The 16,878-nt window shown below is 40.5% G+C and overlaps 1 protein-coding gene across 4 annotated transcripts in view; it reads right to left on the bottom strand.

The window, feature by feature from the left end:
- LOC138617436 (receptor-type tyrosine-protein phosphatase mu-like) overlaps positions 1 to 16,878 on the bottom strand; it is a 160,025-nt gene that overhangs the window by 122,792 nt on the left and 20,355 nt on the right. For all 4 annotated transcript variants that reach the window (XM_069692471.1, XM_069692473.1, XM_069692472.1 and 1 more), the window contains exon 2: positions 291 to 413. In XM_069692471.1, the coding sequence (XP_069548572.1) occupies positions 291 to 413 (123 nt within the window). The remainder of the gene's footprint in view (positions 1 to 290; positions 414 to 16,878) is intronic.

Here is a 16,878-nt window from a genome sequence, read left to right as displayed (position 1 = left end):
TTTAGAGCTACATTCATTTAATATCTAATGAATTAACTTGTGTAAATGGAACCAGGGTCAAAATGTGAAAACATAGAGGTTAATCTCTTCTCAGGCTTGAATACCATTTTGAAAGCGTGATATTTGCATTTAGAAAATATCACTTCTTAATGTAAAAGGAATATTTGTTCAGGGCGTAATCCTGCCCCCGACATAAGACAGACAGTGTCAGATGCGCAGGCCATTGTAATGATGTATTCGCAGTATGGTGATGGAATCGCCTTCACCGAGCCAGGTGTCACCATCCTTACCTGAGGGCACCCATGGATCTGATGAGGACTTCTCTCTGGTATTGGCCTGCTCCCAGTCAAGGTCATCGTCTCGGCCTTGACTGTATCCACACGCTGCCAGCGGCTTCTCAAAATTACAATCGCCTGCGACAAAAGGAAGAAAATTTATATGGTTATACAGTTTTTCCATTAACTTGCTGCTCAAATGAATGAATATATAAATTAAATTCTTCTGTTTTTTTTTTTTTTTCCCCAGCGGTATTCATAATACAATATGCCAGACAATGAGATGCATTTAAGTGAGACAGAGTAAAGGATTACTGTACCAGGCGAGGCACAACATACATTACCATCATTAGCAACACGGCAGTCCAATTTCACAATGACAAGTATGAAGTGTCTAAACTCCATCATCGTTAGGCATTATGTTCCCAAACTGCACCACCATCAGGGATAAATTGATTTATTTTCCTTGCCGGCCACAGAACTTTGCTGTTCATGCGCCCTTACTCTACAGAGTCACTCTAATCCTTTTTACAAGCTGCTTGCAAAAATGACAGCAAGCAGCCATTAGGGCCAGACTTCAACCGGGCTTGGCGTGTGATCGATTAATACAAATGCCCCCTTTATTCTTCTCACCTTAAAGGCCACACGGAGAATGTGAGAGTTGAGCTTCCCCCCCCTCCCCCTCCCCCCAAAGTGTTTTTCAATCCACTCATAAATCTACAAAAAGGGAACGTCAGAACAATATGTGGCTGGAAAGGAGTTCATACCAGGTAAAAAAAAATAAATAAAAAAAAATGGATGAAATATAAAAATGGCTTATACACTGTGGTTGATCGTTTTCAGAGAAGGCAGACGACTTAGAGAAAAATTGGACAAAATGATACACTGCTGCTTCGGATACATGATTACATTAGATCTTTGTTGAGAACAGATGTACCGTATATTATCCTGCTACTTGCCAGAAATGGATCCAAATGGTGAATCTGAAAATGTTTGCTGGCACATTGCTAATAAGTTTCTAAACAAAGATGACATATACATTTTATTGCCTCCGGAAATGTCCTTTGAGCTGGAATCTGTGCCCGGCCAAAACCAATATCTCATCTCTTACAAGCTCCCTCTGACATTCTGCTGCATAAAGGCTACGAGCCGGGGTTTTTGTTTTCCAATTTATCTCTCTGGTGACATTTACAGTACATGTGCAAATGACTGGCCAAATGAGGAGAACACGGGATAATTAATACCCAGCTCTACAGGCCAACTGCTCATGATATATTTGTTGCTTTGTCAGTTTTTTTTGAGGGAGTTGGACATAGAAAAGGGAGTGATTGCCTGTAAAAAAAAAAAAAAAAAAAATGTTGAGCGATCGTAGATAGCTTGTCCAGAAATTGATTGCCTTGTTAGGACAAGATGTGTAGCCCTTAATGGTGCTTTCAACTGGGGTTGAATTTACTGTGTACACGAGAAGAGTCCATATGAACAGCTGTGTGGTGTTCACAACGTCGAGTTCACAAGTCGTGACGTGTCTGGTGACGTTAATGGAAATGGCCATGAAAGGTGATTTTTTTTTTTTTTTGATGTTAAGCTAATGATTTCAGTTTAACTACTGTAGGCTGCAACTGTAGGTTTGCTATGCTACATGCCAAGTGTGAAACATCAGTGAGAAGCTAACAAGTGAATAGTTGGCACATTAAACTAAAATAAAACAGAAAATTAACAAATAGCTTTATACATGTCAAAATTGGATAATATTTCTGTATGTACCTCAACATGGTTATCTTCATATAGCTACAGTAGTTTTTCCCCCCTCACAGCTATTATGCTAAGCTATTATGCTAAGCTCATTAGCATTCTGGTGTAATTGGGCGAGAGCTGGTTCATCGTTTGTGGGGCGGCAGTTTCGTAATGAAGCCACCATAGAAAGCCGAGTATACAACCTGTGATGTTAATTGTTGATTAAATGTGAAACGGCGGTAACAGGTGGCGAAAACCCCTTTTCCCCAAGACTGGCTGAGAATCTCAAAAATATCCGATCAACATGCCCTTAATAAGGCTCTTAGCACTCGATGGTTCGCTTGAAGCTGTTCACTGGCCGACAGTAGAAAACTGTCATCGTCCTCCACCTCCCAGGAGTGACTGTAAAACTCCATGAAGGCGGTGCTGAAAAAGAGCAAGTACTTCATACTCAGTCAACTTCCTCTCCAAAATAAATAAAAATGCCCGTGTTGCCAAGATGCAACTTGGAGAACATTAACATGAGTCTGTGGCTGCAGCGTCACGGGGACTGGCTCCGGTCCATCAATATTTTGACTCAATAGTTCCAAGATCCTTTCGCCCCATGCCACCCACCTTCCCCTCGCAGCATGGTGGAGCTCAAACAAACCCAAAGAGGTGGCTTTTTTTTATTGGTGTGTTTGATATTCAAATCGATGGCACTGGCGAGGAACGAAATGTATTCAGTCAGTGTGAGTGGAGGGAGTTTCGAACACTGAAAAAGAAAAAAGGAAAAAGAAAAACAACTCAAAAAGAAAATGCATGAAGTCGAACCCATTTTCTTGTTTAATTTTGAGGGGTTTCTTTATTTTATTTTTATTTTAATGTCAAAGTGTTTAAAAACATATTTGTTCAAATGAGGCAGGGGAGGACTCAGTTTAAAACTTCTGCTTCAAAGACATCATTAACAGTTCTATTACATTAATGATTCTCTTGTTGCTCAGTTAATTTGAATACAAAAGACATTAAAAAAAACCTCAACTTTTAATTGCACACATTTTCAGATGGACATATCAGGCAATTAACAAAAAATACAGCCCATATTCTAAATAAGTTACAATTCACCCCTTCAAGAATGGTAATCTGACATGTTAAGCAATATGTGATGCCAGACGTTGATACAGAGGCAATTAAAAGACCTTCATCTTTGCAAAGTACTAAGAAATCCAACACTAAATGAGAATTAAAGTGACAGTAAACCAAATGTAAATGTATATTCTTTTGGTAATTACATTATCTGAATGACTCTATATGGATGTGATATTTGAAAATGGTGGGTGGAACAAACCTACACTGCCTTTGCATTGACAATACTCATTGCTGTGAAGCCTGGGGACCATAAAGACAGGGTGCAAAGAAGCAATAAATCAATTTGCAGTGGTTTCATTGTTACGCAGGGCCCTTAGTATCAGACTTTAGTATTGGGAAATTCTCCAATAAAGCCTGCAACTTGTTATTGATCTGCTCTGGAGCTGTTCTCTCTTGAGGTAAACAGTAAAGCATCTTGTCCTACAGAGATTACACGGCATCATAAGGTTTCTGAAATACGTAGCGTCACCTCTTTGTTCCATAAATCAAAAACAAAATGGATCACAAGTCACATGTTGCATGTTAGCAATACAAATAGGTGCTTCCGAGGCAAGACTTTGTACACATTTATGCAGATGAGCGCATCAGTCAATAGCATCTTAATGGTCCCTTTCTCTGTAGGAGGTTTATACGGCTGCCAGTGTGTGGCACAACCTCCTTATAATCAGCCTCGACAGCTGCTGAAATAGATATCCCAACGTGAGGCTGCCAACTCTCTGAAGGAGATTTAACTTTCAATAAAAGCCTCTATGAGGTGTGGGTAGTCTGGGAGTACAGATGAATGTGCTCCACCCTGTCAACATTCCCCTTTCAAGAGAAGCAAGCAGCTTGAAGCTAAAAAGGTGGCCCTAGATATGTCATGAAACAATTTATTCCTGAGTGAGAACACACAATACTCTTTATATTCTCACGCAGAGTGCATTTCAAAGAAATCTATCCATCTTTTCCTGGACTGAGCCAAAGGCCAGAATCAATACCTCAAGCCCTCAACGCTGGAGCCAATTTCTCCTAAAGATTTTCAAGTCAGACTTAAAAGGCCTTTTGTTATTGCACCTGTAACAAAAGTAAACTTTTAGCATTAAAAGCTGTGTGTGTGGAAGTTTGGTACTGTAGTGGAGTGCTTTGCACACACTGCTGTGAATGTCAGTGAATGAGAGGGGGAAGGACTGTGAGGGAGAAAATTGAACACTGAAAGAGCAAGGCATTAAATGAAAAATAACATGTTTGTGAATAAAGCACCACGGTCAGGTTGACCGGCGCTCGGTCATTTTTATTTCTTTGGATGATTAGATTTGTGAAGCTTTTACTTTTGTAGGTTACATTTCTAATTTTGTCTCTTTATTGCTTAGGTTTTAAAGAAAAATATGAACAAAAGCATCAAACACAGGGACGCCGACCTCACAGCAACAGTTGTTCCCGGTCCTGGACATTGTGAAGAATTATTTTCATCTTAAATACACATACTTGCTTTTTTGCCGATAGTTTGACCAGAAGATTGATCTAATAACTGTCTGTTTGAGTTTCGGCTGGCAGCTAGTTAGCTTAGCATAAAGACTTGTATTGGCTTGGTTGGCATTGTCTGGAGGTAATAAATTCCAAATAGTAGCACCTTTAATGCTCATTAATCAACACAAATATATTTTTTTGTTTAACTCGTACATAAAACAAAGTAAAAAAAAACAATTTAAAAAAAAGATTAGTTGTGGTTTTGCACAAGCTTAAATGAGGCACTATTTCTTGGCCGAGAGCAGTGACTTCTAGTCATCAGGGTGCCAGGCAACCTGCAAAAACTGAAGGAAGTAACTCATCTCTGTCGTCAAAAAAGTAATTACGTTTCTAGCAAGACTTCAAAAATATTGGTCATTTTCATTGGTCATACCTTGTGCCCTGTTACTAAGGAAGCACAACAGTGCCATTAGTACGGCGTGCTGCTGTTTGTATGGCATCAGATAGAATATCCTCCCAAGAAGGATAACCAAGCCCTTTTCCAGCATGCCTCAGTCCCAGTGGCAGATATCATTGCTGCAAGACCTCCTTAGCCCCTCTGCCAATTCTGCAATTACCAGCCTTCCAACCTGTTCTGTCGGGCTAGGAAATCGCAGGTCTGCCCTTCGCCCCAATCTGCCTCAATGTCTGCACTTGTTTTAACAAACATCTTGTCTGCTGGCGTCCCCGCAGACTGAAACCACAAGGCAATCTTGGGTAATTTAAAACCAATGCCGACTATCTCCCCCCACCATGGCCAGTTTAGAGCTTCAGAATCCTGCAGCTAAGCCCCTTAGGGACTGATAGGCCTTTTCACTCTGGCCCTATTTCACTTATCTATTGGCAGCTCCTGCCAAGCTCCATCTCGGCACTGAATTGCATGTATATATACTATCTGTTTGGGGACTTTGAACTGTGGGAAGGGATTTAGACAATCAATCTCAATATCATTATCAATCACGTCTTGCTGTTCACCACATTGATTCACAGGGAAATAAAGAAGTTGGAGTGGAGATTTCCACAGATAATCTGCCTGGCTGAGCCTTGCACTTGTCAGCAATGTTTTGCAAAACAAAACCGACAAACCACATCTGGTGTGACGGAACAAAATCCGGACACGAGCATCGCGTTTTTAAGTCAAGACAGACTATGAATATTTTGTTTAAAAAAAAATATTGTCCACAAATTCATTATTTAAAAGAAAAAAAAAAAAACCCCTCTTTGGCTCTATGTTTAGCTCAAAACCCTCATTATAAATACCTCTTTGCCTATCCAGGGCTTTTTTTTTTGTCTTCATATCAACTTGATGAATGTGCTTTACATCAGGAGTATAACACAGTTTCTGATCAAATCCAGCCTTGTGCAAGGTTAGATGTACATCGAAGATGACAGGCAACCTTCTCCTTAGATATGCTAAATTTTGACAGATGATTTTCGAGCTATGTATGCCAGCGCAGGGCTTGACGTTCTCTTCCACTGCGCCTGTCAAGAACTTCCAGTAAATGACTTCAAATCCATCTCCATTCTGTAGAACATGCCAGGCACCAATTAAGATGAATGTGGAATCTAACTCGGGGACGTGGAAGATCCTTATTGTCACTTTTCCCCTAAGTAATAAAAATGAGGACTTCAGGTCTGCCTGTATGGAAGTATCCTGCGGTGATTACACCAAACATTATGCAAATTTTCAGAATTTGAATTATGAATCACAGCTTGTCAGAACTTTTCAGGTAGGTTAAGGTCGTGGAGCTAACAGAGCAGAATATTGCTAAAAAAAAAAAATAAAAAGCAGGGGAGCCATCGAACGTTTAGGAATGAGATTAAACCGATCCTGGTGGACGGAGTACAACCACCTGCTCTGCACGGTGTTCAGTTTACAGAGTGCGGCTCCTGCTGCATCCCGACTCTGACTTGACAGCAACAGGGCTAGTTAACAATGACTTCTCCTCCTATTGTTCCCAGCATCCTCATTCTTGTCTCTAAAAAAAACAGAGCTACAGCCTGTCTGTCTCGGTGCCTCCGCCCTCCAGAAAGAGAGAAAGGGAGAGGGAGAGAGACAGAGAGATGTTGTTTTCTATTCAGCTGCCTGTTGATACATTGAATGACGGAAAGAAATAGGCTTGTTTGGCATCCCATTTTCTGGTGTTCAACGTGCCCCCAGAAATGATACAGTAACTGAGCATAAAAGGCGCTATATATATAAAAAAAAAAAAAAAAATCACTGCGTATTTGTTGCACAAGTTAAAACTGCACAGAGAAGCAGATGAATTTTGATCAGTGAGGTGAAGAAAAGCTGTGAAAAATACTAAGATTTAACAAGTCAGATACTCAAAATATATTTTTTTTAAAAACAAACCATCCTGCTGTGTCTGGAGGCCCTGTGATAGTTGATGTGTATCCTGTACCGCAGAACCAACTGGTGAAGATGGTTTAAAGGGGAATTAACCCTCTGCATTGATTCACAACACGGTTTTGGCTCAATACCGCAAGACTAGAAATTAAAACTTCCCCCAGCTTGGTTTCACATTTGATCCAAGTGTGATGGGTCATTGGCCTGAGCTTCAATCAATGAAAGACAGTGTAAGAGAGGAAAAGAAACTCCCTGGTTTCCGGTGAGAAATAGATCCACACCTGGACAGGGAGCCCTCTGCAAGAGTAAAAGGAATAAGAGCTCAGCCTGAGTTCAGTGCTAAAAAAGCCTCTGGCTCCTCCAATAAAAAAAAAACAATACCCCTATTCCACAGTGGATGACCCTCTAAACTGAACCCCCTCAATCCTCTCAAAACCTGCTAAGTCAACAAACCTTTTGAATTCTGCCCGAGCAGTGTAAGAAAGAGGGGATGAAATGCTAATGTCAGTATCCGTAGCTTTCTCCCTGTTCTCACCGAGTTTCCCAGAGTCTAATTTGTCAAACATGCAAGTAACAAAGCCAGAAATTAGCCCAAAGGGAGATTTCCTCCAGAGGAGAGAATGATTATGTTTGATCATGGAATAAATAAGAACGGTAACATGCTTTGTTGGTTTTCCAGAACTGAAACAAATGCTTGTTTTGTTTTTTGTGTGTGTGGAGGAGGGAATAATTCAAGGTTGAATGTCAAAGAATTAGGGAATCACTAAAGCTAATTAGAAAAATGTAGAAGAATAGAAGAAAGGTTGAATCAATCCCTCTTGAGAAGGAGAGAAAATCTAGGCCACAAGGCGAAGCTTGCTGCGCATTCAGGCAGAATTATCGGCTTGATGAAATATCATTACTTTGCTTTGGTGTCATGACATATCGTCAATCACATGTGCGGCGACTTTATTCCCTCACCGTGCAGCCGTATCGGGCTTGAAACACCTGATCAACAGGTGGACGGACAGGTCTGCAGGTGGAAGGTGGGTGCCTGCCCAGGTGAAAGGTTACCGTGACGATCTGAGCGCTGCCTTGACAGCTGTGGCTAAAGAGCTTTCAATCCCAGCGGGAGCTTCTTCAAAAGTGCCATCTCGGGGTCTCCACCTGCACACTTCAAACACATTCAGACCCTTTGTCTCTCGGCTGAAGCCCCGTAAATCAGCTACCTGAAAGTAACCCTCCCCCGTAGACCGACTTTATCCCCCCCCCCGGGTCACGGGGAGCCAATGTGGGAAGGCATGAGGCCGGCTTTTTTTTTTAAATATACCGCATGTGCCAAGTTGTTGTTGTTGTTGTTGTGCTTGGCAACGGGAGCGTCTGCAGACCAGTCAGTGTGGATCGCAAAACAAGTGGGAGGAATGTGTTCAACTGCAGCCATGACATTTTAAAGACAATGCAGATAATGAGACCAATAAAGATCACCAACAGCATTTACCATGACATGTCTCTCCCATGTGAAGCAGCTAACAATATATCAGCCACATGATTTTTGTCCCGGTATAGCCGAAAGCCATTTCTGAAAAATGACAATACAGCCCGTTTCCGCCGTGTCAAAATGCTGCCCATTATCGCAGTCATATTGGCAGTAAGGTTGTTTCTAATTAGGGATGGGCCAAGTCAAACATCATAACACTCGCAGAGGACACAAGTTATAGGTTAATAAAGTGCCAGGTTCCCCCAAACTTTTCAACCATGTACCACTTTGTCCCAAACTCAATTTCCCAACTAACGTTAGCATAATGCCATGCCCGACGGGGACAAGACGTCACCCAATGCGGCGAAGCACAAGCAAATTTGAATTACTAATTTTAACATGATTGTAATGTGATGTGTGTGTATGTATAATAACTGTCGTCTGTAGTGAAATGAAATGCGAATTGCACTTGGGCCGGTTGACACAATGGCCAGTTCACTTAAAGGAATAATTAGTCATTTTAGATTAGAAGAATTACGATGAAAAAATATCACTCTTGTGTCTGTTGCATATGAGGCTGGCACAATAAGTTAGCTGACCTTAAAGACTGGGAACTAGGGAAACTTAAGATTGGTACTGTAATGTGTGATGTGATTTGTTTTTTTCTTAAAATAGATTTTTTTTTTTTAATTGGTTTAAAAAAAAAAAAAGAAGTGGTATCGAAGTTAAGGTATTGGATATTTTTGAACAATACCTCACCAGACCTAATATAGCTCTGACGTAGAAATAAGTCAGCAGGTAACCGTAGTGATCAGGGTGGGAAACCTGTTTGTCTCCCTGACCGCTCTTCTAAATCTTTTAAAGTAGATTTCAGCCTCAAAATAGAGTAACAGTTCGATTTTGCTGTTGGTTTACATTCCCTTTCAAGTTTTAAGACAATAAAGAGTAAAGCAGTTACTCACAATAGGACTAACCCTAACCCACTATCTGCAGCTAACCCCTGTTTAATATGATAATAATGCACAGGTCACCTCTATAGTGAGTGACTGAATAACATAAAACAGATTACGACTTTTCAACTGGTCTGTTATCAGTTCAGACAGTCAAGTTATATGAATAAGTCAAGGAAACAAAGGAATTCCCAGAGTCTCATTAATAGTATTAATTTTTAAATCCAATTATTGTTTGACTGCTCGTGACCTATTTTCTGATTTAAGTGTCCTATCAAAACCTTACACGTCAAAGTGTAGAGGAACCTTTAATGTTTTAGATGGATCTCGAGATCCTGTCAGGCGGTTCCTTCGGGAGAGTTCGGCTTTCCAATCTCGGCCGCCTTCTGTCGTGTCTCCTACAGAAGAATATTACGATCTAGCTACTGTACCAGCCACGTGAATGATTGCAGGTATTAGTCTGGAGCACACAAACTTCTCAGGCATAGCACCTCTCTTTTTTTTTATTAATAGTGTGACAAACGTCCATATAAAGTCGTAGTGCAAGCACATTGTAGGCGGACGGAGGAGGACATTTACAATGGAGGATGGCCAATGGTTAGAGACTCGCTGAGTACAGTTTGTGTGGAAGCACTTGGTCGGGCTGGTTATAAATGCGTGTACTTTTCACGCCTGCAAGCACAACAAATAGAAAGTGATTTTAAAAAAAAAAGCATGTTAAAAAGGGTCCAATTGGTCTGCAGGAGAACTGAACTAAACAGGGAACGTGTTAAGATTATAGTTCAAAGTGTCATGTGTTTTTAAAGAGTGATGCTTTGATTGCCAAAATCACTAAAACGAAGCAAAATGAAGCACTTAACGGGCCAGCATTGAAGGAATAAAAAAAAATAAAAAAAAGTCTAAAAAGGAACGTAATGTAAATACCCTGAAATAGTTTGATGTCATGTATTTAACTGCTAATTCACTGAGCAATTTGAAATCCAATAACAGAAGCTTAAAACTGAAAGTTAACATTGAAGCAACAAAGAGAATTAAAAATAGACGTAAAGTGCATTTTATTTCTTTAACTTGGCGGTGAGTTCTTGCTGTACACATCAACAACAGCACTGCAGGACTCAGTAATAAGAACCCTATGTGCTGTATATACAGCAGTAATTATATACAAGTGTATAAGATGTAAACAGATCTCTGCAGCGAAGCCAACTGCAGACTTGCACTAGAAATAAAAGATGTCAGTCGCTTTATAATGCGTCATCTTGAAATGCCACTTGAAATGAGGCATGATTCATTGAATGCAGTTATTTTCTAAATTAGTGAGTGAATCTCTCAAATTTGAGCACGGGAAAATAAACATGCTAAAACCGTTTGACTAAAAAGTTATAGGGATCAACTTTTACTTGCAGCACCTGGAGGGTAAATCCTTCAAACAAACGGCGGCTTCTGTCAATCTGTCAATCCCCTCCCCGAGGTCTTTCTAAAAAAGCGTCACCATCCGAATGATCACGAAGGTCGCGATACTCTCGATACGCGTACTTTTGAGGAAAACGTCTCATCCAGTCAAACATCACTTTGAGCCGTCTGCTCTGCTTGACCGTCCCACGGGCCCTTCGACCTATATCGGTTTGGCCAGAAGAGCTAAATCAATCATAAAACGAGGAGAGCTGCCAAAGCTTTTTTCACACCCCAACACTGCAGCGCTCGCTGCTTTGTTTAGGCTATTTTGACGTGGTCTCAGAAATGTCACGGACATCAAGAGGGACAAGATGCACATGCTGCAGGGCTTGTCATGAATTGAAGCATTGGAGGATTAAAAAAAAAAGAGAGAGAAAAAAAAAAAAAGAAGAGACAGGGGCGGGTAAATGATAGATGATAAAAAATTTAATAACGCTCAAATCAAAGAAACTATTAAAGCTCAACTTCATGACTCATTTATGGCAAAAGCAATAATACCCAAGAATGTTTCATTTTATGTGAAATTAGCCACATCGTCCACTTAATTCCCACACCAGCAGGTTCAGGGAACTTCACATTAACTGCTGCTAATTCAGAACAGTGAACCATTTGTACCACTGATCAACTGATGAAACTAAACCACAAAACACACAAAAGTACCTACAGGTGATGTAAGATCAGTGAGCGAGAAGGAGAAGAAGGGAGGTCGGTTGATTTGCTCAATCTCACGTAAAAGCTGCAATCTAACTGAAGAATCAACGACGTCATCGCCAACACAGAGAAGCATAAAACGGGCCTTAAACAAAGCTCATGTACCTTCTTGTGTAGGCTATAAATAAATGAGAATAGAAGATACCATCGCACCAGGCCGGTAGATAAAGACATAGAAACGCGTCTAGAGATGAGTGACATGTTAAAAGCAAAAACGATAAATACAAAAAGTGGGGAAAACAGCACGCTTCCATTTGCACTCATGCGTGTCCGAGTGGTTCGGTGAGTGTAGCGGAGGTGAAGTGAATCATACGCTGTGGCCTTCGTCCTGAACCCGAAACACCTCACAGGCAGATTATAGGTCGATGCCACAATTGTTCCCTAAAATGCTTCACACGCAGACTATTGGTTGATGCCGACATTTTTCGGAGCAACATGTTAAACAGTGCTCTTCTTCATCTTCTTCATCATCATCATCATCATACAAAACGAGGGAATGTCTTTTGGAAGATCAGTGTTCATACCTCGATTTAGACTTCCTCACATGTGCACAAAGGTACTGTTCTGCGGGCTTTTAACGGTCCAAACAGTTTCTGCCTCGCATATGTCACCATAACGTTCAAGTCACAGATATTAGCATGAGAAAATATTACACTGGAAATCTTTGGAAAACCAACAAGGTTGTTAAAAAAAATTAAAATTGTTTTCTGTAGGAACTTCCAGAAATCTTAAAGACCTTTAATTTGGATGAGAAAATATTTCAAAACCAAGTTGGGCTTCTTTTTCTAAATCTAAAAAAAAAAAGGTAGTAGCCAGAAGATACATTTAAATTTTAGACATTGTGAATAAAAAAATGTTTTTTAGTTATATATAGTATAACAGTATATGTTGAAGTATCTACCGAATTTGATATAAAACAATACTTTTTCTTGTGCTTTACAAAATGAGCAACGACACATATACTGTACACATATATAAACATCACATGGACGTTGCAACTTGGAAGCAGGTGTAAAAAAAAAAAAATTAAGTTTTAAAAAAATCGAATGATGATACACGACAAGCACAAACTGGGGCTACGTCCAACAACTTGGTGAGACACTTCATGTTGCTATTTTCTTTAATTTGTCACCCATCTGCAGATCAGCAGTCGTCGTCGTCTGTCTCTTGTTTTTATCCGATTTCATGTCATTTGGAAGCTGTCCACCTCAATTTGCCTTTTTCATAGGTGGATACTGCCAGAAACACACAGTGTGCATCTTTATAAAAAGATACCACGGTTCAGAGATGAGATGCGTACCTTTTATAGGTACAAGTCTGTGTGGTGCTCATCAGATGGCCCGAGTAAACACAGAAGGACAGGATGGATGGGTTTTACATTCCTCTATTTTTGTGTGCATAGCTGTGAAGAAATGTGATTTTAACACAGATTTTTGTCTCATCAGATGGAGACTGGAAGAAAACCAGGAAGTTATTTGCCACCTGTGACGGCTGAAACCTACCAGGAAGCTTTTAATTTAACCTTGAGTAGCCCGCTTCCATATGGTAAGATGAATTTCAGAAAGAACACGGTGTGATTACACAAAATATGGCCAGCAAGAGCTGCAGTGGATATTAATCTAACACCCAGATGTTTAAGTGGAAAACCGACAAGGAATTATACACTATGACCATCTGTAGGGCTGACCTGATGCTACAGTAGAAAAAAGAAAAAGAAAAAGATGCGGGCGTGAAAAGCTGCTCAATTTTCTTCTCCGGCAATTAAAACCTCTTTTATTACAAATAGCACAAACATGGGAAACTTTTAACTAACACTCTGGCACTACAGGATAAACCATATGTGTACACAAAACAAACAAACAATGCACAAAACACTAACTCCAACAGATTGAGCGCTGGCAAACTTCCCAAACTTCTAAATGACAAATCTGAATATGATGATAGCAGGCGCCGGGAAAAGCATTTGCTCCTTAAAAAAGGAAAAGATGAACATTCAGCTGTAAGCGTGCATAAATGTATTATCCATCTTGTGCATAAAATGAACAGGCTGTGCCTCATTGTGACATTCACAAGCTTAATTTTCTAATGATTAAGGTGAGAAGTTGCAAAGTAAGCGGTAAATTTAGTGCCGGAGCATTTTTTTTTTTTTTTGTGGATTGTGCCTTCGGCTTCAGCTTTTAATGAATTAGATGTATGAAACTTTTCAAGAGGGATCTTCAATTTCACACACACATTTCATTAACCTGTAGCTCATTCATTATTGCTGTGGGTGTGGAGGAAAGTAGCAGCCACAGATATAATTGCCTTATTGGAGATGTAGGGCTGTGGCTAATTACTGGCTGAGAACACAACATAGGCACCCAGACATCAGTCTGATGGAACAAACCACAATGGCTTGTGACAAGAGCCGTCTTCCCTGAAATTTCAGGACAAGACATGATAGCAGAGTAATTCATGACTCATAACAGAATCACATCATCTCCATGGCATGGAAAATGACACAAGGACACAGAAATAAGTCAACAAGTTTTCTACCGCTCGACTTGAGAGAACAACATCTGACAGCGAACGGCTAAAAGGGGAAGAATGTTTTACAAGAACTCGAAATTTAGCACAAGAAATCCCAAGCAATTTGTCGTGGTGATACTGGGAGCTGCAACACAGTGGTTACACTCGCATGCACGGAGTAACCTGGCTGTGGGCCATCGAGCCGCTAAGGTCTTATTTGAGTTAAGCTGTTTACTCAAGCCTTTGATACTCTGCAACTGGGTCTCGTCATCACCGGAATATTTCTGTAAACCTGCAGCGTCCTGCTCGCAGATAATTTAAAAAAAAAATAAATAAATAAATAAATAAAAAACAGTTTACTGCGACAAAGGAAAAGTCAATCAGGTTTATATACGCGACCTAAAATTAGAAGTTCGTCTCAATGGCTTTACAAGCTACACAGCATACAACACACTCTGTCCTTACACCCACAGTTTAGTGAAGAAAGTCCAACAACTTTAGAGGGGAAAAAACCTCAGACTGGAAAACGGAAGCAAACACACAAAGCAGCTGCAGAATACTATATGAATACGGAGAAGAGTATAATGGACGGTACATAAAGTAGTCTTATAAATAAAATTTTAAAAAAACGCGTTATCAGTTGGAGTGAAGACTGGATCAAAGGGAAGATCAAGAAACGTCAGGGTGCTGCCAAAAGCTGGTAGGATATGATATTTATAGTATAGTATAAACAAGAGTAACAGAAAAAAGCCAAGCTATCAACTCTGAGAGGTCTTTGTTTTGGTGTCCAGAATCAACGCTGTAATGATTCTAAGCAACTTTGTTTGAGTTTGTCGTGTTCACGCCAGCAAAGTGTCAAAAAGATACTCAACCCAGCAAACTAAATATGGCTAACATTGGAGAATGCAGCTGATGTGCACTATTCTCCCATAATAAAACAACATTTTTGGAACTCTTCGGAAAAAACTTTGTAAAGTCTACTTGTAATGTTTAGCTGGCTGTAGATTTCCAAAGCTCGATTCACATCTGAAATTGTACATATTGTAAAGACTCCTTAATCCGTCAGTATAAATTGGTGCGTTTCGATTTTTGCGTACTAACCGCTTGAACAGGATAATGATTAGTTTATAGTACCAGTGTTTCCCACTGGTTGAGAATTTACTGATGCTGGCGGATGGTGTCGCATGTAACCAACGTGCATGCAGAGACTCGAGCGGTGTAGGACTAACAGGTTTTTTGGTTTTTTTTTTTGTAACTCCAATTTACAGATGTCCCCTTAACGCCTCTCATGCAGACTATAGGTCGACGTCACAATTTACCATGTTCGCCAAATGCCTCACAAGCATGTGATGAGTTTACACTCGGTGTCTGCAGACAGCAAACGCACCATGACCTAGTCGTCACTCAGTTTCTGCAGTGCTACTCGCGGGCGGCCAAAATAGTGGGAAAAGGGTGAAGGGGGAAGAAAAAAAGAAAAAGAAGGTTTTCTAAGATAGAATATATTGGGCATAATTTATACATACTGTAGATTTGGGACAAAGCTGATGCTAACGTGCTAATAATTTGTAGGTATAACCATGTTTGCCGTTTTAGTCGAGCAGCGTATGCTGGCATCTCTTGTCCATTAAACTGAATCCAAGTCGGGGCGAAAGACTAGAAAGGCCTGAATTTGGAGCTCAGTGAGGACACTCCAACCAAGATAACCAAACCCGACGGAGTTTAATCACAATCATGACAATCAAATAACCAGGTCACTCTGCGCATGTAAATAGTCGGACAGCTTACAAAAGTTTTATGAGCATACCGACGCACCTGTTATACCGATTATACTCCCAAAATAGAGCACGAAGGAAGAAGGTGAGGCATTGACAGGCCGGCAGTCAACATTTCCATACACGCCCATAAAAGACGTTTAATGACTTCTGTGTTCAGTTGAGCAAAAGACCAACGGAGAAATATCAAACCCGCAGGTGCGACATTTCTCCGTTCTGTCTTAACGGTGCCTTCGAGTCTTTAAATTGGTTGCAGCTCTTTTCAGGCCGTTCTTGTACAAACTAAACTCGTGACATGAACACGGCTTATCCTACAAGTCAGAGCAAATGAGACGTCGTCTGTCACCTAGCCTCCCTTATCTTCTGGCCAGCACAATGTCTGGCTCATGTAGCAGCTGCACATTTTGGAGATCGTGAAAAGCGTTTTAGACTAGACGTCCACAGCAGCAGCAGCATATTTCTTCACAATCAAAGCTTCACAAAGAAAGAAAAAGGAGAGCGTAGACGCTGTAGAGTTATCCTCGTGAATCTCTGGCAGTTTTTTTTTTTTTCTCTCTCTCTTCTTCTTTATCCTCCTGTCGACGGCTCGTCTGATTCTTATAAAATCCATCATTCCCTCATGTCTGTCTCTCATTGAATTGGCTGGAGATATCTTCTCCACCAGCTGACCTTGAGAAACGGTTTTCAACGCTTCCCAGATTTCAACAATGAAGCAGTCAACTTAAGGAAAACATAAACTTTTGTTTTAACACGGAGAGATAAATGGAAAATCATTAACGAGAGACGCAAAACTCTCCATCTGTCTTTCTCTGAAGGAAAAAAAAAAACCGAAAAAAAAAACAAAACAAAAAAAACACCAGTCCCAAAGATTTGGGTGTCGAGACGGCAGGCCAGACACCGGGGGCTGACTAGTTTATTTTCTCTCTGCCATTTTTATCTCTCTGTTCACATGCTGTTCAGTGTCCATTTATCCGTGGTGAGGGCTTCTCCTTGGCAGGAACGATCACTTTCAACAACAGTCCCCGCGAATCAGAGCGAAGTGTCACATCGTTCCAGT

This window comes from Brachyistius frenatus, unplaced genomic scaffold, assembly GCF_029030835.1.
Source record: "Brachyistius frenatus isolate BFR_SWC_R1_liver_20210118 unplaced genomic scaffold, ASM2903083v1 Contig_12, whole genome shotgun sequence".
In the NCBI taxonomy this organism is placed as follows: Eukaryota; Metazoa; Chordata; class Actinopteri; family Embiotocidae; genus Brachyistius; species Brachyistius frenatus.
Note: the sequence above shows the minus strand (reverse complement) of the source record. Positions and strands in the feature narration are given on the sequence as shown.